Below are 26,493 nucleotides of genomic sequence, written 5' to 3'. Positions count from 1 at the left end.
GTTTGTGAAATGCGATGCGAACAAACTCTAGAGCTTTGAACTTACTCTCTTCTTTTCTTTTGGTTCAGTTTGAAGTGATTTATTTATAGTCAGTTATGAGTTTATGTTCATTTTTCATAAGTAGGCCTATATTCATTCATTCATTCATTCATTCATTCGACGCTAAAAGCATTGATTACAAAGTAAGGTTACTTCTCACTTCTAGCGGTGGTTTTATGGATTCATTCATTTATTCAAAGGCATATTTTGATAACCAAGTGAGGTTACAGCTCACTTCTATTCTATCCATGGTGTGTGTATTTATTTATTTATTTATTTAAATGTATCATTCATATTTTTTTTAAATTAATTTATTGATTGGTTGTTTGAAAACAAGGAATATGATCGGACGCTTTGAGATATTGTGTAAAAGTGTGCAATGAATGTAAATGTTTATGATTAGCTTCTCCAAGACAAAAAGACCAATCTTTGAGATTATCCTGATGACAGAAACCCTAGACAAGGATTTAATGCTCAGGTTTTAAATAATCCATATATGAGACACATCGCATTTAAGATCTTCCTTTGGGTTATGTAGATTACACAAGTTAATCTGTGTATCTGTAAAACATTATCCTTGCCTTCGCAATGTGCAATCCTCCCCTAATATCAAACCACCTCTGATGGAGAGATTACAGAATTGTACAGTGGTTTATTGGAAGTGCTTAAACAAGCTATTCATTGGCCCAAGGCTTTCTGAATGCGGTGCCGAGATCCATTCTAGGATTACACATATCTAGACACATCTCTCAAATCGCAAGCCAGCGAAGTGCTCAATGACTTGGGACAGTCATTTCACAGTCGGCATGTTCTATGTCGCTCCCTCTGAAGATAAAGAATGATTTTTTTTTCTCGTTTATTGAGCCGACACAGCATGCTGCTAGGAGATATTATGCAGGAATTTGACAGGAGAGTACACCGCTAGAAACCATCGAGCAACAGCAGTGCAACATTGCACAAAACAGGGTTGCAAGTGACGCAGTGAAATTGAATTGTACATCTCATGCTTTGATCCATGGCATCATCAAATATACATGAAAACCAAGTCTAAAAAGAGGGCTAAAACAGCATTAGTCTACAGTAGCTCAGAGCAAGGTATAGAAAGACAATTAAACTGGAGAATGAAGGTGTCCAGTTATTACTGATTAGTTATTACTATTGTAATCTGCTCTCATTGCTTTGCATTGATTTTTTTTCATTTTTTTGAACACATTGGCATGTTTTATGTCAACAAGAACTTTTGGCAGGAACTTGGTTTAATGTTTACAGTAATTTCGCATGAAAATGTTGCATCATCCAGAGCTCTATAAGCCAGAGTGCTCCATATATTGCATGTGTAGGTAGAGATGAATGATGGACATTTGGCAACAGAGAGTAAACAGGTGTTGCTCTCCATATGCTACGGCAGACAACATGACAAATGTGTTGCCTGAATTTCCATCATGTTTGTTTTACACTTACGTGAGTCCCTTGTCTGCAAGACAACCGCTACAGCTTTAATTAACCCAGAAATCCCTCACGATCGCACCTGCAACTCTTGAAGAGAAGAGTTTTCATCATCAGTTGACAGAAAACCTGCTTGTGGAGTCCTTAAAATGTACATTTTTTTTAAAGCAGTTGATTTTCTCGCAGCGCTATTTGTGGCAGTAAAAGCACAATTTGGATTACCAAACGTTCCAGTAATAGTTCAGCTTAGCTTTTAATGGAGCAGCTTAGTCCTTCAGTACGTGATTATAGTGTTCTTAGCAGGCTCTTTCCATGACGCCAGATGTTCACGAATAAACACCACCACACGATCATGTCTCTGTAAAAGCTAATGCAATTCTAGCCTGGATTTTAGTGACCCCTTTATTTTGGTTTTATTAAGACTATTATATATATATAGTAATAAATAATAATTAAAAAAAGATAAAAGACAGTAAACAGATCTGTGATTTCTAGGTTAAACTACAGTGAAGATGTTCTCTTGAAGTTGCAGTACACACAAGATAAAAAGAGACAGTGACATTTAAAAGTTGAATGACAACACTGCATGCACATTAGTTCAATGCTTTAATATTTTTCGCCCTTAAAGCATAACAAAGGTCAACAACGCATTAAGGAGCCTGAAAAACTCACACAGAGCATGGATTAGGAAAGTCTTAGCTCCATTCTCTTTTGTGTCACTCTTTTAGACTGGTTTATATTAACACTTCACTCTACTCTTGTTTTTGAAAGAAAAAAGCTCTTTTCAAATAAATTTAGCAAATAACCCCTTTTCACAAATCTGAGTACACTGAGAAAATTTAATATGTAATTTTACCTTTAATTTTATGAATAAAAAAAAAGAAAGAAAGAAAAAAAAACCATACCTTCACTCATGAGTGGAGGGTATGAAAACAAGCCAAGATAGAATATTGAATGTTTCTATATAAAGGAAGTTGAAAAAAGAAGGTGGTTTTCATGCTTTTTATTGAAGTGAATGTTTCTCAGTTTTATCTTTGAAAGTCATTTTCTGTAGAGGCACATATTTTCTTGGCTCTTTGAATATTTTCCAGGCAGTAAGATTTACATGTAGTATCCAAAGCAACTTACAGTGCATTCAGGGTTAGATTTAATTTTTATCCACAACCTTTTGCACTGCTAACACAATGCTCTTCCACTGAGCCACAGATACAGATACAGTTCATTGACTTGTTTTTATTGTGTTCACTGTTTTACCAGTGGCTGCTGTATGATGATCGTGAAATCTGAGTTAGAATTATAGACAATTTCCATTTATGAAGGGTTTTGAATTAAACATTTTAAATCAATATTTCAAATGCTAGTGACAGCTAGCCCCGGCCATCCCTATATAAATGATACATTGCAAATGTAAAAAAAAAAAAAATTAATTAATAAATAGCATAGCACTATACAGTACATCTACTCATACTAGTATGCATATACACTAACGAGTAAAAACAAACTCTGAGAAACTAAAATCTTTACTTATTAGCTTGTTAATGGTTAAGTTTTAGAGGTGGGTCATTAGTTTTAACCCTGCATGAGAACAAACAAAGAACTGGAGTACTGTAAAAAGAATTGCTATGATATATTTCACTTAATCTGTTCTTAAATAATAATAAAAAAATATTTAAAACTTTTCAGCTTCTCTGTATCTCAAAGTACTCAACCATACCTGTGATGCGAGAGACTGCTGATCGGTTTCACGTTCAGGAGACCGCTGCCAGCCTGAGCCTTTCACACAGATATAAATTGAATCATAGATATATTTAAAGGGTTTAGCAAAACTGGCTCAAAAAATAGAAGGAGAGAGAGAGAGAAGGGGAGAAATATTTTAATTTAAAAGTGGTCAGGAGTTCATTTTCATGCTGCAAATCACTTTCACCAAATAGCAGAAGAGACAGAATACTTTGATTTTATTTCAATAATGACTTCTACAGTGATATCTAAATGGCTCACCCATTGTGCATTGTTAGTGAAAATATGAATCCACTGCGCCTAGATTTTCTCAAAGGCTAGTAATTCCCAGTATAGCGAGCCCGGGCAGGGAAATTGAGAAAATACATCACGGTTGAGAGAAATGTTCCGTAGTATGTGAAGTTAGAGCGGTGGAGTGTCATTGGTGGTACGTAGCTGCTCCCAAATGCTGCTTTGCACAAAGCTATTATAAGTAAGTGCACTGGACAAATGGGGTCCTGTGATGCTGACTCAAGCAAATATCAGACTCAGTGGAGTGCCTGCAGACAAACAGCACTCTAAAAGTGCTGTTGTGCTTCAGAGGACTTCAGCACATCAGACAAACAATGGCATATGACAGTATACTTTGGTCTTATTTTGTTCACAGAGGCAGACTGCGTCCTCCTTATTTTATTTATGGGCTTTTTGCCTTTTATTAAATAATACAGTATAGAGAGAAGGAATTATTTGAAAACTTGAAGGGGAAGGAAGAGCAGGGCATGATGCAGGTCAGACTTGAACCAACACCCAAGTGTTGTAATCTTGTCACTTTTGATTAATTTAATGCATCCTTTTTGTTAACAATTTATTTTAAAAAAATTATTACTGACCTCAAACATCTGTAGAATAATTAAATACACTTTAAAATAATAATAATAATAATAATAATAATAATAATAATAAACAGACAGCTACATTTAGGAAAATTTCTTAGCCAGTGTTGATATATGAGACAACATGTGATCAGTTTGATGAGTTAATTGTCATATCATGTAAATAATTTGCTTATAATCTCGAATCAGTTGACAGCTCTAATTGTCTCCTACACAATGGATCATGACACATGGAAGAAACGACACGGTGGATTCATGCTACATTTCTTCTCTGGTGTCAGTCTGTTATCATGGATTGGAGCCATATGGAAAAGTCCGATTTTTAATGTGTGGGTCTACACGGATATCCCCTTACTAATGAACGCCTGTAACTCCTGTCACTCATGCAGAGTAGGAAAGCTGTGGTGTTATCATTCATGGGCAGCAGTGCAATCTCTCTCAGTACCTGGATGAGTGCTCATCGCTGTTTCTTTTTGGCAATAAAATCTATCACGTCCAATCTGTCATATTAATCAGTTCTGCTTAACTGAACCATATCAGCTAGATTTTCTGGATAGAAATTTTAGCCTTTGCCTCTATTTTACCCATGTGTGACTTCCACTGTGCTTTTTTCTTCTTTTTTTTTTCAGATGGCAATAATTTTCAATTGCATCTTGGTAAAATACTAAATGACTGATCAGTGTGCTTGTGTAGTCTCTGGCACTATATAGAAGGAACCAAATGTGGCTTCTACTTGTTTTCATAATTGCCTCACCAATCACAGGATATTGAGGGCTATTGTGAGGAAATTGTACGCGCATAGCCAAAAGCGCTTTTCTCACCCCCATTGAAAGCAACATAAACAAATGCAAATTCTGAAAGTACCTGCATACATATTCCGCTGAATGGCATGTTTCTAGTGCCATCTAGGCTGTGTGAGTGATAAAATGTGAAAAGAAAATTCGCTTCTGCTCTCCCTTCAAGACTAAATTCATAAATAAAGCCTAATGCTCGGAGGTGTGGTGCTTTCCTCTGCAATTTCTCGTTAAAATGATGTTGCGAGGGAAAACAAGCTAATTTACAAGGTGATATAAAGGCTGGTTTCATGGAGCAATTATCAGCTTTATGGTGATATTCCACAGATCCATAAAGCTTCTCCTCTGGTTCATTTCATCACGCTCAGCATGTCCAAGAGGCTCATAAACATAGCTTTAGATCTAAGTGCAGCAGGCTGGCAGGATGGGTAGCGATGCACTGTGCTGCCTCGCTGTTGGACGTAGAATGGCCTTCTGGGGATCGCAGGAGGAGAGAACAGAAAAGGTTTTTTTGATCAAGACCAGCTGTCAGTTTTCTCCTAAACTGTTTCTTTGAAGTGAACAGTTCTCTGGGAAGTGGAAGGGATTTTACTTGCAGTGGGGAGAATGTGTTGTTGTCTTAATTACTCGCACCTCTCTCCATGCAACTGATAAACTGACTGTTCTGCAGCTCTCTTAGCACAACATCAGTCAGCCGGGTGAGAGCGCAAAGGAAACAGAGGCACAACTGTCTGGGGAACTGTCGTAGGTGTTTCGTCCTGTCAAGTCTCTTGGCTTTGTTCTCAGAAAGCCATTCTATTCACCCCATGAGAAAAGAAAAACAATTCCCTGTGTGTTTTGGGCCTCTTCATATCATACCAAAAATCTAAATGTGCTTCAGTGCTTGTAGTGAGATTGTGTGTTAAGCATTTGGTTTTTCACTTTTTACTTCATTTTGTAGGATCTAAAAATTAAGTTGTGCTGTACAGCCACAGTATTGAAAAGTCATATATTTCTGAATCCTTTATATCATATAGTGACATTTTTGCTGTTGTATTACATGCATCAACCCTATACTGAAATCTGTATACCATTATATTGATAATTTAAGTAAAAATGGCAAAAACCAACTAAACCATTTTTTCATATGGTAGTTTTTTTTTCATTGATACTGCCAACACATAAATAACATACATGTTATTGTCTATGCAAATTAATGTAAATGAACATGTTGTAGAACCACATTTTAGGTCAAGTACATACTCATGATACCATGTTAAAGTGGGATGTTAAAGTGATATAAAAAATATGAAAATTATTCACCCTCGTCATTCCAAACCTGACTACTTTTTCTCTGCTGAACACAAAATAAGATATTTTAAAGAACATTTCACCTGTTTTTGTCAAAAGTCAGTTGGGTCTAAACCAACACTGGCAACCACGGGGTTTTTTTTGTTTGTTTGTTTGTTTGTTTGTTTGTTTTTGTTTTCAAAATATTTGCTTTTGTTTTCCATAGAAGACAGAAAGAAACAACATGTTGGTAACATAATGTCAGGATTTATGGGTGAACTAACCATTTAGAGATGAAGTGTGTAATTGTTTAGCATTAAAATACTATCTGTGACTAATATACAAAATATAACGTTATAATAATATGTTATCTCAGATTAATATGCAGAAATTACTATAAATAAACAATTGTTCTACCAAAAGGGTAAAGTCTCTTCAGTGTAAAAAACAAACAAACAAAAAACACCTTGTTTAGCAAGAGTTTTAGGCGAGACTATCAGATTGCATTACAGTGGTAAATCTGGGGAATTTTTAGAAAACCTTTTTTTTTTTTTTAGCTATTTCATTTTTCACATTTGACCAAAATTCTTTTCATCACTTCACTGACTCACAGATATATATTGCAGCTACACTATATGCTGGATTGGTTTATTGTTACCAGATATTGCTTGAATGCCTCCCATATAATTACAACAAAGTTTTATGTCTTCGAGCGGTTCAGTGTTGCACTCAATGACTTGTTTTTGGGAAAGTCTTGCTCTTGTTATTGACTTCTTTTTGAATCTCTGCCATGAGCCCCTCCCTCGTCCTGTTCTCCTGAAACAGGCAGGTGTTTCTGCCTTTACATCCCCTTGATAAACAACCAAGGTACATGCAGAGCTGTTGTGGGAAACATTGTGAGTGGAAGTATTCAGAGTTATAAAAGGACATGGTTATCTCACTGTGGGGAGGGAACTCATGCTGCTTTGAATGTAATTGTTGGTGGACAAAATTGTGATTTTAATTGTTTTTGATGTAATTATTTTCTAAAAAAATATTGAAAAGATAAATAAGCATAATTAGTAAAAACAATATTTTAATTTTGATGTTTAATCACAAACCTTTTGTTGGATTTTATTTATTTATTTATTTATTTATTTTTATTACAAGTCTTATTTGCGGAATTCAAATGTTAAATGAGAATTTTTGTGTAGAACTGAGCAACTCGCTCTGCTCGAAAACTTGAATAACAATAAACAAACTTCAGTTAAAAATGTGAACAATATAGCCCTTAAAAGTCTAATCCTAAAGGTGATGCATCTCTGCGTCCAATGTAAGTTTTTCATATCTGCCTTGGAGACTGGAGAGTGATTTAGAATATGCATTTGGAGAATAACCTCAGAAACACCTGTGTAAAATAATGCCCCTGGATCATGCATTATCTTTCTCTGTCTTGTAGATCACAGCAAGAGGCAATTAGAATGCTTTTAACTTCAAAGCATAAAGAGGCAATATAGTTTTTGCGCTCTGAAAGCAACATTCCCCCAATAATGATGTTCATTAAAATGCTATACCTTCTACTTCACTGTGCCATTTGCCTGGTAAATGCAAAAAAATCACACACAACATGAATTTCACGATAATTAATGCACCGTGGATTTTATTTTTATTTTGTTTTGTTTACCGAACTGAAAAATTCAGTCCACATCAAATGATCCAAAGAGGTACCGGAGGAATTTATCTTATTTAATTCTAGTTGTCCTAAGCATGTTTATCCAAGCGTTATGCAAGCACGGCAAGGCCTATAGACAAATAGCTCAGGTATATATTATGCGATTTGTGTGAGTAGATAAACAGCAGATGGCAAAGGAAGCCTTTTCAGCCCCTCATGCTGTATTTACCTGCCCACCCGAATGACCCGTGTCATGCTGCACTCTTCATGCAGGCATAAGCGATTGTTAACCATTTGTATCTGTTTTTCTCTCCGTTCCAGCTGAGCGCAAGGCCAGCCGAGTCATCCGCGGCGCTTAGGAAAATTAGCTTGTTTATCAGCATTCTGTTTTCTTTTCCACCTCTCCCTCCCTCTGACATTTTAAATGTACACCATCCATGACTGATTCACTCACAATCAAAATGAGTTCGACCTCAATCACAAATGAAGGTATCGCGCCTCTGTAATCTCCATATTTTTGCAATTACACATATAATGAGTTGCATCGAGCCTGATGAGGACAATGGCCAGTTATGCGCTCTTGTTAAATGAAGAAGGTTACCTTGAGCATCAGTCATCTGTCCTTTTGATAGAACATCTCGTCTGGAGAAGTATGTGTTGTTATTAAACATTGAGGCATATGCTGCCCGTTGCGCCTTTACTTTAGATGCAGTTTACATAGGTGAATACAAGGTGATTCATTCTGGGGGTTTTTCCCCCATTTTGCTCGTTCTCAGCAAGGTTTTCTTTTTATCTTTTTTTTTTATTTTTGTGAGCAATCAAACCCCCATCCTGATCATCTTGTGTGCTTCATGGTGAACTTTAAACAGCAACTCCTGAAGACCTTGAGAGGGCAAAAAATCTTTAGTTATTCATTAGAGCAGTGAAGAAGTGTAGAACATTGATGGAATGGAATGAAAACGAATACTCTTTCTATTCACTGTGCTATCTACAGACGTGTTTTATATCCCATTACTGCTCTAGAAGTGGCCACAGCTCTATAGCATGTTGAGCAAAGCATAATCCATTGGGAAATTACCCATCAGAAGTGCAATACTGTTACAGAAATGAAATTACAGAGGCACTTGTGAGCGAGAGCGTGCATGCGTGTGTTGAGGGGCATGGAGGATATATGTACTCCATTTGATGTGTTCCACAAGGAGAATTCGAATGCGGCCCAGAGAGATGCTCATTTAAAATGTGTCCAACATGCAATGATTGATTGGCTTGTGCTATCACCATATTTGTGCGAGAGCGACAGCTGTCACATCTGAAGACATTCTGTATGTATGTATTGAAAGGGACAACACTAAAAACAACAATTTCACTTCATAAACTGTTTTATAAGAATAACTATAAATTATATATAACTATATTATAGTAATAATTATAAATGTTAGCATTTATGAATGAAAATTTTTGAAACACTTTACTTGAATCCTTTATATCAGGGGTGTCATACTCAATTCCTGGAGGGCCAGAACCCTGCAGAGTTTAGATTTAACTCTAATTAAACACACCTGATCCAACTTATCAAGTCCTTCAAGCTAATTTGAAAACTACATGGTATTGGTGGTGAAACAGGGTTGGACCCAAACTTTGCAGGGCTCCGGCCCTCCAGGAATTGCTATTATAAGTAATTTAATTATAAATTATAGAAAAGTAATTAAAGGGGAAATATATATATATATATATATAACCTGAAAACAACTCATATACACCTTGGATGGCCTGAGGTTAAGTAAATTTTCATTTCTGGGTGAACTACTCCTTTTATTGACCCTTCAGAGAGTTTGAATGACAGGTGATCTGACCAATCATAACACAGAATCTGCCATTTGTGTCCGACAAATAAACCAGACTGGAGAGTAGATGGACTTAGGTGAACTTGAAAAATAATGTGTATTGACGTCTTTCTGCAGCTTTAAACAAGAGTCATTCTGATGTAATTCATGTTTATTTTGCACAGTAACTAGTAAAGACAAAGAGATGATCGGTTCACATTAGGCTGGCCATTCGTGCCATTTTCGCAGGACATGTCCTGGCCAGGATTTCTATATTGCCTAAAATATCCAGGTTTTGGCTTTGGTTTCCTGTTTAGATACTTAATGACAGTAATGATCATTTGACCAATAACCTGCCGACTTTGTACGTAAATCGACCAATTGTGGTGCGTGAGAAGGTGGGATCTACAGAGAACGGTCAAAGCGATGCAAATACGTGTACATTTTAGTGTCGGACTGGAAAGCAGCATTGAGCAGACTGATCGGTGTATGACATCAAAGTAATGTGAGAGCGATTCAAAAGCCCAAGAAGCCATTGGTCTGTGCAGCGCAAACAAAGCCACAACGTGGATATTTTAGGCAATATAGAAATCCTGGTCAGGACGTGTCCTGCGAAAATGGCACAAATGGCCACCCTAGTTCACATGCCGCCTGACCTGAGGTCCGAGTGATCTGTCACATCACATTAAAAAGCCACAAAACTATATTTATTGTTTGAATTTCTTACAAAATGAAAACATTTCATACCAAAATAAACTTGTGCTGTTTTGTCTGTTGGCGTGTTGTCAGTTTCCTTTTTGCTCCTTTTAAGAGTGCCATGGCTTGTCAGACGTAGCAACTGTAACGAAGGGGGGCCAATCTTTGCAAAGGGTCAATTATGCCTCGTAATGTACCTTATAAAATGTGGTATGATGTCATGAATAACTTAAACAACATTTTAATATAGATGTATAATACACAGAAACACTTACGAAACATAATGCATTAAAACACAGGACAGATAACCAATTTTTGATGTAACAAGGAATATGTAGATTTTATGATGGATTTTAATTTTACGATACACACAGTCATTTTTAGCAACAACAAAAAAATCCCAAGATTTCACCTGTGAACTGAGGTACATTTCCGTATAATACAATTTCATGGACAATGCTTATATTTCAGTTCCACAATCCCACGGCATCTATATAATAAATGAAGTTTGTACAAGGTGCTGCAGTATGGGTGTATGAAACAGTGAATACAGTATTCAATCTATTGTGAGAATGTGTGCTACCTCTGCACATTACTGTGCACTTTGAACCTTCAGCTGTGTTTGCAACCTTTTTTTAATCCAATAGGTTTTATAACATGAATGCAGGATGAAAGAACACCTTTCTGAAATATCATTTAAGATATAAGGTCCAGATATAAGTATCCTTCAACAAAAAATGTAATCTCCCCTCATCTACAAGCACACTGACAATTGGTTATCCAGAAAGTCTAAAATAAATGAGGTTGTCAGATTGTTTTGTAGAAAATAACAAATATATTGTTAATGACGATATAGCCAGGTGATTCTGGTGATGATGAATTACAGATTGTACATTGTACTGAAAGTAACAAAGCAGCTGATTTTCTCTCATATGATGTTTACAATGTGGAACCAAAGGTTATTGCTCTTTTCGTCAGTAATGCCCCAGAGTAATATGATTTTTTGGAGTAATATCATAGCAGTAAATCCAGCCCATCAGCCTTGAGGTTGGAGGTCTGACCTCTTCAATGCCCTACTTGTTGAAAAATCAGATAATATGGTGTTAGCAAAATAAGAATGGATAACTTGCGTTCTTACCCATTGGTTGTTGTTGAATATGGTAAATGTAGTAATAATAATGAGGAGCAGTTGGTGGCAATTTGATGGGAAATTTACTTCATTTACCTTGACTTCACACAAAAGTTCTGTTGTTCAATGTGAAGGTACGGAAAGCTTTTAAAGGAATAGTTCACCCATAAATGAAAATTTGTTGAAAACGTTCTCACCCTCAAGCCATCCGAGATGGTGTGTTTGTTTCTTCATCAGAACAGATTTTCTCCAAATTTCAACTTTTCTACATTTTGGATGGCCTGAAGGTGAATACTAATTTAAATTTTTGGATTAACTTTTTTTGAATGTGTCTGTAGTTCTGGGTAAGTGTGTGCAACCAGGTATTTAAACTCAGATATTTTTTGTTTGTTTGTTTGTTTCTGGCAGGTTTAACGAATTAATTTATTTATTTCTGTTCTGGTAAAAGCAAGAAAAGGTCAAACACAACAAAAAAGCTAACATTTCAAGAATTACATAATAAATAGAGCAGATCATTTTGCCAGGCTTCAGCTAAAGACCTGCTCTTTAACCCTTGTGCTCTAAAGTATGACCTTTAACGCCTGTAACGCTTTCAATTCAGTCAAAATAGCTTAACAATAGTTTGGCTTTGAGCGGTTGAGTCCATGCAGCCACAAAATATCTTGCATTTTTACCACTTTTTTTCCCAAAGCCAGGGCCGGCGCGTGCCTATAGGTAGCCTAGGGTGGCAGCTCAGCCAGGGCGGCAAGAGAGAGAGAAGGCGAGAGAGAGAGAGAGAGAGAGAGAGAGAGAGAGAGAGAGAGAGAGATATTAATTTATTTCTTTGTTTTACATTAAGTTACAATTATTGCACTTATATCAACAGCATATTTATCCCACTCCAGTTGTATAAATTTAAATGAACTTTAAATTTTGAATAAAAATTCCCGCCCAGCCGCTCCCTGCCCCCACCCCATTTAGAGTAGCATCAATTAGTATATGCGTGCAACATACTTGCAACATATGTATATTCAAAAATGTCAAAACTAATAAAATGATCTGTTCATGAGTACAAAAGACGACAGCTTTTAAAAGAGTAAGCACTGGAGAAACAAAGCAGCTCCATTTTGAAATTCATTGCCTCTGGAAGTCAAGAGGACAGCATAGTCAAAATCAGCAGTGACCATGCTAATGACAGCGAAGTTGTGGACGTTGCTAGTAATGTGCTGGAGGAGGCAGACAGAGGGGCGGCACGATCGTGCTCTGCCTAAAGCGGCTTTCATCCCTGCCCAAAGCTGGTGTTTTTCTGTTTTGTGGACTACTAAATGTACATTATAAAACTACTGTAGCTTTTAGTTAAATAAATAGTGATGTAACTTTGTAGATGACATTGTTATTAGTGCAAAGTTCAAGTCTTTGATTTATTTATATCATTAAATATTTTTAACTAATATGTATTCAAAATTTTAGTTTTAGCATATGTTGAGATTTAATGCTGTCACTCTAATCCAGATTCATTCATTCAAAAAGACTCATTGATTTTAAGAGAGAAAATCTCTTTTAAATTATGAATTGTCTAATTAAGTTATAAACTATATTATCTGATTATGTTATAAGTTCTGTATTTTACATAATTTACTTCCGCAACACTGCCAATATTATAATTTTATATTTGTATTTATTTATTTATAGGCTATTGCATGAAGTTACGCTTATTTTAGTGAATGTTATGTAGAATTTCAATATGATGTCTGTGTTTTTTTTATTTTTGTGTGTGTGTACTGATGAGTTTCATAGTGTCTCAATTACGTATAACTGAAGGCAAATTAATTATGTAGTCATAAATTTAGGTCAAATTCTTGTTGTGAGATTTAATGAGGGATCATACTGAATAGATCAGTATGAATAGATCATAGAGGAGAGAGCTTGCTAAATATTCATTTGTTTTTCACTCTTGAGGCATGGATCACATTGCAATATAAGCCCAAAACAGAGATAAATATGTATTTAATTTCCTTAATTTATGAATGACTCTTTCCTAGCACACCGATTCATCTCTCAGAAACACAATGCTTCATACGGTGACAAACAGCTGACTTTAATCACTCATATCACACATCAGACATATCACTCAAAGCAAATATACATCTCTTATTACAAAAAAAATGGCATAATTAATATGCTGTTCTTTCAGTGAGGCATCTGAACATTACATCAGAACAAGAAGAGCAGAAAAGGGCATATGGTGCCATTTTAAAGCAGTAAAAATATGTGATATTTGACAGATGTCTGGATTTTAAATGTATTCATTTTAACAATACTGCAGCAACATATGTTGTTGTTGTTAGCAGATTCGTTTCCAATCTAACCTGGTACATATATCATAAAAATGTGTCAAAATGTCAATTTATATCATAGGCTTTAGGATTATTTTCAGTATGAATAACTATCGTAATGCCAGCACAAAAATAAATAAATATACCCTTGCCTGTAAGTAAATTGCATCTAAATGTTATGACATTACTTTTTAGTAGATTTAGAAATCATTTGTTCTGAGTTAAAAGTGTTTTATCTCACAAAACCTAGAAGAGATTTCCATTTGAGTCCTTTTGTAATGTATTTATTTTTAATATGCATTTTTAAGATAAAATAAGAATCAACAGTAGAATGTTTTCACTGTTTTGCAATTTAATAAATAAATAAAAGAATGAAAATGAATGTTTCAATGTCCAGACTGTTATTCTGATACCAAAAATAAAAGCTTAAGAAGTATTTCAGTTTGCTATCAGTTTATTGTTGTTAAAAGTATGTTGTTGTGTGCTAAATGCATAAATGCAAATGTAAACATAAAAAGTGGGTTAATGAAAATGTCTGATATTTACACAAGATTATTATTATTTTTTTTTATTTATTTTTTTTTTAACATTTACTTTTTAGGTGTGGTGTCTGGAAAATTATACCGCAAGGTTACCTAACTGCTACCTAAATGAACACACACACAAAAAAAAAATGTTAAGAAAAAGTCTTTGTACTTGTTGGGACAGAGTAAAACATTCTGAGTAAATGTATGATAAAACAATACCCCAGGCTCAGCAGTATTAATGATATGCAGTGAACTCATTATTAAAGTTCCAAAACAGTGCCAGGAGTAACACAGATGGAGTCAATTAAGCAACGAGTGCTTGTACACGTACACGTTTCATCTCTGGGCTTTTATCTCTTGTTCGTTACTTTGTGGCTGTAATTAGCTCTACGCTTCTACTTGCAACATTATGTCCAGGGATAATAACTGCTATTTTCATGTGTGATTTCAAATAGTATAGCACTTACTCATTGAATCAATTTTGCACGTACCATGTCCTTGGTTATTGCATTTAATAATGAAGACATGTGCATCGTGTTAACTGCTTCATGCTAATTTGCTTCTCTCACTTCTGGTGCAGGGAGCTGATGCCGTCTACTCTGGAGGGACAGATCACAATGGAGAAGACACCCAGCTACTTTGTGACAAACAGTGCCCCGAAGCGAATCCACTCGATGGCGAGAGACATTAAGCTAATCATAGTCGTCCGCAATCCAGTGACCAGAGCCATTTCGGACTATACTCAGACGCTCTCCAAGAGACCTGAGATACCGACTTTTGAAGTGCTGGCATTTAAGAACCGAACGCTGGGCCTGATCGATGCGTCGTGGAGCGCCCTGCGAATAGGGATCTATGCTCTTCACCTGGAGAGCTGGATGCAGTATTTCCCGCTCTCGCAGATGCACTTTGTCAGCGGAGAAAGGCTTATCGTTGATCCGTCCGGCGAGATGGCAAAGGTGCAGGATTTCCTGGGACTCAAGCGTATTGTTACTGACAAACATTTCTATTTCAATAAAACCAAGGGATTCCCTTGCTTGAAGAAGCCAGAGGACAGCAGTACCCCACGGTGCCTTGGCAAGTCCAAGGGCAGAACTCACCCCAAAATAGACCCCGATGTCATTCGTAGACTGCACAAATTCTACAAGCCCTTTAACATGATGTTCTACCAAATGACAGGGCAAAACTTTGAGTGGGAACTGGAGGAGCATGGCAACTCGCCTGGCTCTCGGGACTAAACCGCTGCTGCTCTCTCCACCGCCAGCCTTCCCTCCATCCCTCATCGTTCCCTTGGTCCGTGCTTTAACACACCAAATGATCATTGCTGTCTTTGCGAAAGTGTGTGTACCCATAGCAAGAGTGCTAATCTGCTCTTTCAACCCCCAATACCAATGGTGTTTATGATGGCAAATGTTCTTGTACATATTATCCCGAATATAAATATATTTATATTTGTCAAAAGAGGATTTTATTCGTTTTCTTCAGAATAAGTTGCTAAATGAATCATGTCTTCTATGATGATGCATGCCATGAGTTAAGTGTCCTTACCCACCGTCACCCTGAGGGTTTTATTTTTTGATCTCTCACTCTCTATTTCTCGCACACCAGCAGTGAGTGCAGTGCAACTGTGGAATCTGAAGAATAGAAACAACTATAATCAAATGCAGATCTTATCGATACAGTAAACCTCTAAAATGAGAAAGCTTCAGTAATTTCTGCCCGATTTTATGAATGCAGTTTTGTTTTGTGGCTAGTAAAAATTCAGATAGTTGGGTCCAAAAGCTTACACTTCTATATGCATTTTTTTATTATTATTATTATTATACCATATATTTAATATTATAGTATGCAAAACATTATCAGAATGACAGTTGTACTACATATATTTGACGTTAAAAAAAAGCATTTATTTTCTGGCAACAGGCTTTTGGACCTTACCTCTTTAATAAATTAGCTTGAAGAAATGCACTACATGCAGTACTTTTTTAAATTCTTCAGTTTGATTAAATGTTCACTTACACTACCGTTCAAAAGTTTGGGTCGATCAGACATTTTTTTGTTTTTTAAATAAATCTCTTATTTTCACAGTGGCTGCATTTATTTGTAGAAACAGTAATATCGTGAAATATTATTATAGTTTAAAATATTTTAAAAGGTAATAATTTTTTTTTTTTTTTTTATGACAAAGCAAAAATTTGAGCATCATTACTTCAGAAAGCATTTTAATATGCTGATTTGATGCTCAATAAACATTTCTTTGTATTATCTATGTTAAAAGTTGAGCTGCTTAATATTATTTCTATATTGTAAACCATGACACATTTTTTTCAGGATTCTTTGATCAATAATTTTATTTGCATTTATTTTTATTAATCTTTTGTGACATTATAAAAGCATTTTCTCTTACATTTAATCGATTTAATGCATATTGTAGAACAGAAGAATTAGTATTAAAATCATTAATTTTACTGACCCCATACTTTTGAATGGTTTTGTGCTAAGTATGGTAATAAAACAGACTTTTAGACATCTACATGCTACTACCATGGTTTTCTTTGAGGTATCTTGAACTATTAATATTGTTAATCATTCATTACCATGGTATATACATTAAAGTATCAAGGTTACAGACAGTATTGTGTGAGTGTGGATTCAAGGAATGTCGAGGCTCAGAAATGATATGTGATATGGTATGTAAGTGATTTAGCAGTATCTAGTATTTTTTATATTTTTTATATTTTAATTTCTGACACTGCGCAACATGGTTAATCACAACCTCAAGAATGATTCCATCTCTTATGCGAGTTGATCACAGCCAGTGAAACTGTCATTATCACACTCACAGCTTATTTCAGAAAAATCCAAAGTGTTGCACAAATGCTCCATTCCTGGGTCTAACCCTTCACATTTTTTTTTAAAGCGGTCGCTGGCATAGTGATACAGCAACATGATGATGAGTGTAGCAGCAATGCTTGTGGAGGGAGCAGCAGGGAGTTACCAAACATCTGCTGTAACAAAGTCCTCTGTCATTATGAACAAATGGGATATTAAAAGAGATGCCTGTGAAAATCATAAAAGAAGTGACATTTTTGAATGTGCAACCCACCTGATGGATTCATTTCAGGTTCATGTTAAAGAACCACTATGACAAATGTATTTCTAAGGATCACTACATTGATCTTGATGCTAAATGCTTTATTTTGTTACCAAAAAAAAAAAAAAATCAATTTTATTTTCATAAATACACTTTTGTTATATACTGAGTATAAATTGCTCACTTGATTCAGAGCACCAAATGTTTCTCAGTTGAAATCTGGCAATGTGTTAGTCTTGGCCATTCATAACCCAAAGCAATGTTGCTCAATCGCCTTCATCTCAGATGGTGTTGTCATACATTTAATATTATGCAAAGCACTACTGCATGACCTATTCATGCCTAAAACTACTCTATAAAACCACTCAATACTTATTTATTAAGTCTGTGTTGTGCTATCCGATAATTTAACCACATGACTCCGAGTCTCAGCTGAAAAGAGCGTTACTTGAATAGCAAGCAGTGATTAAATGAAACAGCCCATTGGATAATTTTAAGAAAACATTATTTATGTTTGTGCTATGACATTTAAAGTAAACCCTCAGGATACTGGGATAAAGCAAATCTCACTAGCCTCACATTTAGAGTTTATTATTTTCTGTTCTTAATTGATCACAAACATTCAGGCCAGAATGAACTTAAGTCACTTTCCCAGTTAACTTATTCCACAGCAAAAAAAAAAAAAAAAAAAAAAAAAAAAAAACACGGATCTGTGGTTTACACAAATCTGGCTTGTTTGATAAGAAATGGACAGGGTGTCATTGCATATTCAACATTGCTTTCGCATACACATGGTTTTCCAATTCCCCCTCCATTCAATCTGTCTGCTGTGCCTCTGAGCTATTTAGCAACTTCGACAATCAATGCAGCCAATAAATCAATCAGCACAGTCTTAATACACCTCCCTCGCCGTGTACCGACCCTCCCTCCGCACACCTCTCTGGCCGTGCGGCACTTGTTGTATGTTCTCAGTGCTAAGCTGGAGTGTTTTTCGCCCGGGGGGAATGACAGACCTGGGAGATAGTTACACAGAGCAATTGGTTCAATCAGAGAAAGCGCTGTGCTGCCCTTTTATATCCCCCTGACTGAACACTGAAGCCTGAACCACAATATCCCAGGTCACCCGTTCTGCTTTGAGCCTCAGCTGTGTAGCTATCTCCCTGGAGCTTTGCTGAAAAGTGCTCTGATTTCAACTTTCTCTCTTCCATGCAACACATCTCCATTCTTCCCAAGACACTGGATCTGTGGAGTAAGACAGGTGGGAACCGACTGGCAGCTTTTTCTTTCTCTTTCATTTATTTATTTTTAATTTATTTATTTTTTGAAGATTTGCACAAACAAAGCAGTGCTAATGTAAAATTACGGTTTCCAAAAACTCCTAACCATGCATAATGTGATAAACTATTAAAGGTTTCTAATTGCTTTCTCACAACAAGAGAAATTTCGGAGATGTTATGAGTTCTATTTTTGTGGTGCTGAGTAACCCCTCCTACCATGACATTTCATTGGTCCAAATGAAGAGCTGCAAGAAGAAGTCCTAAAACCTGGGAACAAGTTAGCTTTTTAAATGAAGACTGAAAGAGTTTGAGTTTGTATTTATTATTATTTTTGATGAATGTATTTAGACTTCAGAATAATTATAATAAAAGTTAATTTGTAATGAACACATCATGAAGAACAAAACATAAACATAAGGATCATAAACCTTTGGTCACAGAGCTTATTTTCTGCAATAATCCAAAAGCCAATGGAAAAACCTTATTGGATTTTTGTTGAGTGAATCAGGGTAGTGCTGACTTTCAGGCTGGCCTATAGAAATACATAATTCCTGCAGCCCTCTTTTAAACATCAAATAAATTATGACTGGGTAATTGTGTCGTAACATTCACCAATTAATAATTTTTGCTGGAAATCTGCTTTTTGGGACATAGTATAAACCTTTGCTTTAGTTTGATAAGGATAATTACTCACCAGAACGAGACTACAATCAACACACTGTGAAGAAAATAAAAATGAAGATTGGAGTATTTGGTGTGAAAATACTCGAGGTTTAAATAAGCTGTGGCAGTCATTAGTTTCTTGCAGATATTTTGGAATTTACAGCTCCATGAATATTTGATTTATTTGCACACTGATCTAGAAAAAATTATCTGTTATGATGTAAATAGCAGAATTGTATAATGTACATATGCAGCCATAATTCTTTTTCAAACGGAAAAATAAAAGTGGGACGAGAGCCACTGAGGTCTCAGTATCCTGTATGTGTGTGTATGTGTGTGTGTGTGTGTGTGTGTGTGTAAGAGCTGACGTGCTGCTGTTATGTACCGGCAATGCTTTTGCTGACTCAGTTAGTAAAAAGATAGCAAAAAGAGCTTTGAAGGCTCAGAAATGCAGTGTGAAAAGAAACCAGAACCTCCGAGAGGCCGGGGGAAAAAAAGAGCCAAAACTTGAAAGGAATTCAATTTTGATTAAGTTACAGTCTTTCATTTCTGCGCTCCGACAACAAACGTTTCTTTAGTGTCATCTGTGGTTTTAAAAGAGGGATCATACGAATCTTACCCTCTTTTGACACTGTTATTCCAGAGCTCAACCTGAGGTTTTACATTTAAATCAGTCTCTGATGTCAGACGTACAGCAGCAGGGCTTCAGTGCTGGAGTCAGACATCCACTGTGTGAACAAAAGCACTTCTGTAGGTAAACTTCTCATAACATGAATCACTGAGCATACATTTACCCTGCTTTTATTTATTTATTTATTGTTTTTATTATACTGTTTAAGTTTTATTAAATGTTACATATGCACTGTATATGATTTTTTTTTATGTTTTCACAATAGATTATATAGAATATAGGCTTAATAGAATGTAAAGAGACGTTCTTCTGTGGTTGCTTAATGGCAAAAAATAAAAGAGTGTAATCCCAAGCAAATGGATTAGGATTTTCACCTATTTTATAGCACCCTGAGTGAAAAATATAAATCAATAGCACACCTCTTTTCACCAAGCTGCATGATTTTAGGTATAAGCATTAAAGGACAATAAAACTGAATATTTTAATAAATGGTGTTGTAGTGTAGAGACATCTGAATGGTGTACAAGTACATGAGATGAAGACTCTGCTTACAACAGTCTGTGTGTTATGTCAATGTATTTTGCCATGCTAAAATTATGTGATCTGATGAGATTAGTTTTCACTAAACGTCGTCAAGTATCCTCACACACATTGACTTCTGTACATTATAGTAGTAGCATAATGTAGTGTGGTTATGCAAACAGAGAAAATTAGACAGTGGATGCATTTCAATCAGCTACTGAGGTTGTGGATCAAAATATCAGGTACATGGATCCGGGTACTGGTAAGGACCCGTGCTAAATACACATTGAGACTATACAAGATTATCAGTTTTCAGCAACATGTCTTATGTACAATGTCATAGAACGCCACCATTGGTATAATCAACAAAAGGCAGAACTTCCTGATCAGCTCACTGACTACTGAACTAGAGAACTGACTGAGACGCACCCAATGAAACCTAATCGTTCTTTACCTGTATCAGTCAACAAACAGAGGCTAACAAAGACAAAAAAAGAAAGATTTGATGACAGAGAAACAGTTTGATGGGCAAGTTGTCTTTTTAGTTGAAAAGGTAAAAAAAAAATATATATATATATATATATATATATATATATATATATATATATATATATATATATATATATATATATATATATATATATATATATATAAAATTGCATAGGACACTGTCTAAAACTCACTATAAGTGCAATTTAAATAAGCACAAATTTATCCCAAACCCAGATGTCTTTCCAAAAACTCTGTGAGAATCGAACTTTAGAAAACTTACCGTCCTAATTTGAGCCTTTGATTTGAAGTGGTTCTTCTGCTCAACCCCTCAGGTACGCAGGGCCTGTTTTCAGAGAAACACCTCTTTGATACACCCTACCAGAGATCTGTTGCATGAAAGACATGCAAAGTTGTCCTCCAATTGCCTGTCCCTATGGGGGGTTATGGTGTGTCGTTCTGAGACGGACTGATCTCTGCTAGACTACAGGTGGAGCCATTCACTCCTATCAGAACCACTGATTCAGCTGTTATCACAAGCTGAGAAAATCATTGTTGTGGCAGGTAAAGCATGGACTATCAACTGGGTAATAAGGTAAGTCAGTGGCATTTACATTTCTGCATAATAACATGACGAGCGTTAAAACCCTTATCTGGTTTATCACATAGAAGAGTTTTTTTTTTTTTTTTTTCTGAAAATGAGGAACTCAGCTTCACTGGATGTGGATCTATAATTATATATATTTGCTATAATTCATGGCCAAAATACAAATCTTTAATCCATACTAATGCTTCCTCCAGTGAAAAGTATAAATTAAATAATGTTAAAGTCGATATTTACCAGCATATTAGTTTAGAAGTTTTATGGACTGTTTTTGTGTCCATAGTTCTCCCCTGATTCAGATGTTTTTATCAGCTGTTTGGTCTCTCTTCTCAATCTGACGGCCCCCATTCACTGCATTGAAAACTGTTTCAATTACTGTAAAAGACAAACTCGTCTACATCTTGGATGGCCCGAGGGTTAGAACATTTTCAGCTAATTTTCAGTTTTAGATGAACTATTCCTCAACTACACCGAAATTAAGGAGTTTATTTGTATAGATTATTATTATTATTATTATTATTTTATCATACCGACAAGGACATCCCTTTGTTCATTTTTGTGCATTGTTTTACTCTACACATCGGTATGGCTGAAAAAAGACAACAGGTTTGTATTTACAGCACAGTCTATAGGTTTTTGCTGCGTACAGTGCCTCAGTTTACCCCCAGGCCATCAGGACAGTGATGTCTAAAAATGCATTATCCCACTGATCAATACCTCCAAACTGATCCTGACTGTGGGGGTGTCTAGTTTCTCTATCCATCATTATTGGTAATAGTCTCATTAATAGACTGTTGATTCATTTTCTGCCTAGTGGATATTAACCTTTTGCCAGCAAACATTCATTATGTTTGCGAGAGTTGTGTTCTATTAGAGTGTGATGCTAGAATACCAAATGACGCTTGGGAGGATATTGCACTACAGCCTCTAGGAACTTACAGAGATGCACAACTTCCCTTGTTAAAGACCTTCATTTTCCAGCACAGTTCAGCAATACAGCACAAATTGATTCAGTTGCTTTTGCACCTGGAACATTTTGTTTCAACTTATTTAAAAGTGCAAATTGTGCAGAAAAGTGCAATTAAATGTGACAAATTTAGCTACATGTACAGTATTACTGTGGCTAGAAGCATCATTTTAAGAAATGGCTTTTTCATAACCAACAATGTGAACATTAATGTTATTTATATATCTTATTATTATTATCATAATAATCTTAGGTATTATCATTATTTAATTTTCTTCTTCAGATGGAAATGGTGGATCCATATGGCAAAAATGTATCTCCTAGAGTGTAATATATATTTTTATATGAGGCATGAACATAAAATACAAAATAAAATAAAAAAAATACTAACTTTTAAAACAGACACATCATATTGCATGTGAGGACCACATACTGTAGCCCATATTTATACAACCTGTCCTGTATGTCTCTTTAAAGTCTCAAAAACATGAATATGATGTAAGCAACTAAATTAGTTTGATTTGTTTGATTACTTCACACCTAGTCATAGCCAAGAAGGCCTATAACACATGGAGAATGATAGCATTTACATTCATATGAGTTGCAGTTCCTTGACTTGAACAGATGCACTGCTCACAATCAAAGATAGCTACTTCTAAACCTCACTGGATCATTCAAACATGTCCTTTTTATAATGGATAAAAAAAAATGGGTTTTGTTTCCACCTACAGTGATTTCAGAACAAAAGACACTTTCAGAACAAGGATGCTCAGCAGCACAATTCTTTATTCGTGTGGTTAGGAGAGGCATGGCACTATGTTTTGCTCCATTCCTGACCGTTTTAATCCTTGCTAATTAGCCCTAGCCCTCAATGTTCCTGCTATATTAATTTATAGTTTTTCTTCAAATATGAAACATAAATCCATTTCATTCAGAAATATGAGAATGTTTTAATTACTGGCGTTGAACATGAAAATATTGATTACAGCAACGAAAATTGTTACCTCAATGCTCTTTGTCCACTCTGGTTACCAGACAAGCTCATACTTTATTCATTTAAAAGCATATTCACAAAAGCATGACACTTCCGGCAAAGCAGGTCATTATGTGTGATTGCATGTTCTTCTCTCATTGCTTTCCATTATGGGCACATTTTAAACATTCAAACAAGCGAACAAAGTGACATCTTTATGTGTAATTTTAAGCATAGCCATTATTCCCTTGTGCATTAGAGGTATCTGCTATAATGTAGCTTTTTCCCAGGTTAGTCAGCCTGAGTTCTAAAGGAAACTAAACAAATTTGTATAATGCCTTTTCAATGATTTTAAAAGTCCCAATAATTAAATAGCATCCAGTTCTGTATGTATAGCTTAAAATTAACACTAATATCAGAAATGTTAAATGCAGTTAACTTCCTTTGAATTGCTTGAAGAATTACTTTAATGTTTACTGCAAGCAGTTGCATTTTCTGCTTTTATGTTTACAGTCATGGTGCAATGTCCTTAAAGGGATAGTTTGGAACACAAATTAAGATATTTTTTATGAAATCTGAGAGTTTTCTGACCCTTCGTAAACTGCAAGGGAACTACCATGTTCAAGGTCCAGAAACATATCAAGTACATTGTTAAAATAGTCCACGTGACATCAGTGGTTCAATCGTTATTTTATGAAGCGTTGAGAATACTTTTTGTGCACCAAGCATATCTTAAAATATCTTTATTTGTGTTCCAAATATGAATGAAGGTCTTACGGGTTTGAAACACCATAAGGTTTAGTAATTAATGACCGATAATTCATTTTTGGTTGAACTCTCCCTTTAAAGATTTTCCAGTACGCCATGAAATTACTCATATATTAATTGTTTGTTTGTTTGTCTGTTTGTTTTGTTACTTATAGTACTTAAAAATCAGCTTTTCATTTGCTGTGGATTATAATAGTTGTAAGAATATAACTAGCAGAAATAATATGCTGTGTATTATTTTTGCTATGTTAATTCTTATGTTATTTTAAATTATGTTTTGTAAAGCTGTTACGTAAAGTTATGCTATGGAATGTGAGGTTATGTTTTGCAAAGTTATGTTGTGGTATGTAAAGCGTTTATGTTGTGTAAAGCTGTTGATATATTATAGTACGTATTTACAGTTGCTGTGGTATGTTACAGTTTGTATTTAAAGTTATGTTCTTTGTAATGGTTTGCATAAATTATAAGACCTGCTTATTTTATATCTATTATATAAAACGTCCATATGAACCAAAGTAGAGAAATCCACACATCACTGATTCTGTTCACGTCTTTAAAGTTCCAGAAGTGAACTTTCAGAAGAGTCTGATACAGGAGTGTCCAGTCTTGATAGAAGTATCTTTATGCAAATATATTCCACCTCAGGAGCAGGAGTTTCCCACCCTGATTAAATAGGCAAGAAATCCACAGCCGCAATGATTCCTCCAAATACAACACAGGTATTTGCCAAAGGGCTGTGAATTTTTCTGCTGTATCTTGCCCAGGCAAAACACATAAATGATGCAAGACAAAGAGATGCCAGATCTGATTGGTATGTGCGCCTGCACCCAAAAGAGGAATATTTTAATAAGTTGTTGAATAGAGATTTACATGCTCAAGTATAACACAGTCTCTGTTTTCTTTCAGCTTGTTTGAAATGCTAGATTAGTGGAAATTTTCATTCTTATGAATAAGCTTAATCTGAAGGGTTCTCAATTTTGGTTTGGGTTTTAATTTGTTTCATTTTATTTTCATATTTTGCTAAATCTGAACAGTATATTGCTTCAACCATTTTTTTTTTTTTCTGCAGATCTCATCTTGAATGTCCTTGAGTCTCTAAAGACATTTAATGAGGTGGTATATTGATTTTGTCTGTGTGGAAGCATGAACACATAGGAGTAATGATAAAAAGATCACGGACCTTAGCTACAGAGCTTGGTTAGTTGCTGCCAGAGATCTCTTCCAATATGACAATTCTAACAATTTAACAATTCTCTGCTTTACATTCAAGCTGTACCCTGTTACAGTAATGAAGCTGTGTGGGATAATTTACTAGCCAAGACGGCCAGTTATTAGTCTGAGATATCTTGATGTATGCAACAAATAGATCTGTAGGGTTATGAGGATTTGTCATAGAGCTCATTGTTTTGAAAAACATAAGACTGAAAATGAGCATAATTGCGCTCACTGAACTGAGTAGAACCCAAACAATTAGACATACCAAACTAACTACTAGCTAGCAACAACACACTTAAACATTTTGAAAATAATGTTTGGTGACATGCAATATCTATTACAGTAAAACCACAGAGGACAAAGAGACTTCTAAACTAAAGAACATACAGTATAATCTTCAGTCACATTAGTGCTTACAGCACATCTGCCACTGTGACCAAAGTCTGAAAACACAATAAACTCTTCTAAATCCAACTGCAGCTTAACATGGCACTGGCAAGGTAAGGACCAACACAGCACAAAGTAACAGATATGTTGAACATTTACACTACTCATTCAGTCCCATGCAAAGGATGCTGGAAACTGACCAAATTTTATTCAAACAGCTTTAAAAATCAGTTTTACACATTTGAACAGACTGCACGCGGTGAATATAAATTATACCACCATTTCAAGGATTGTGTTGAATGCAATTTGAATGAAGCCAATAACAAAAATAAATTTTTTAAACATGGTTTGTGTAGGTTCTTGTGTCCAGCAGCCAAGCCCACTGTGATAAATACATGCAAATCCAACACAACAGCAATTACAAACCTAGGAAATCTGTGAGAGGTTCTTTTATTTTAACCATTTGTTTTATCATATCAACTTCAAGTTTGCTTTTTTATAAGCTAGTCTTCTGGTCCTTGAGCTATAAAACATATTTTCTCGATTAGAATGTCAAAATTGGATATTTCAAAGTTTTTTTTTTCAGAGCAACACATTACTGCTTCTTT

General features: G+C 35.4%; 1 protein-coding gene across 1 annotated transcript in view; it reads left to right on the top strand.

Moving 5' to 3' along the window:
- hs3st4 (heparan sulfate (glucosamine) 3-O-sulfotransferase 4) overlaps window positions 1-16,082 on the top strand; it is an 85,292-nt gene extending 69,210 nt beyond the window's left edge. The window contains exon 2 of the mRNA XM_052550708.1: window positions 14,879-16,082. Coding sequence (XP_052406668.1) covers window positions 14,879-15,533 — 655 coding nt within the window. The 3' untranslated portion in view covers window positions 15,534-16,082. The remainder of the gene's footprint in view (window positions 1-14,878) is intronic.
- The last annotated feature ends 10,411 nt before the right edge of the window (window positions 16,083-26,493 follow it).

Source organism: Carassius gibelio, chromosome A3, assembly GCF_023724105.1.
Source record: "Carassius gibelio isolate Cgi1373 ecotype wild population from Czech Republic chromosome A3, carGib1.2-hapl.c, whole genome shotgun sequence".
Taxonomy (NCBI): domain Eukaryota; kingdom Metazoa; phylum Chordata; class Actinopteri; order Cypriniformes; family Cyprinidae; genus Carassius; species Carassius gibelio.
The sequence above is the reverse complement of the archived record's forward strand: the minus strand, read 5'-3'. Positions and strand labels throughout refer to the sequence as shown.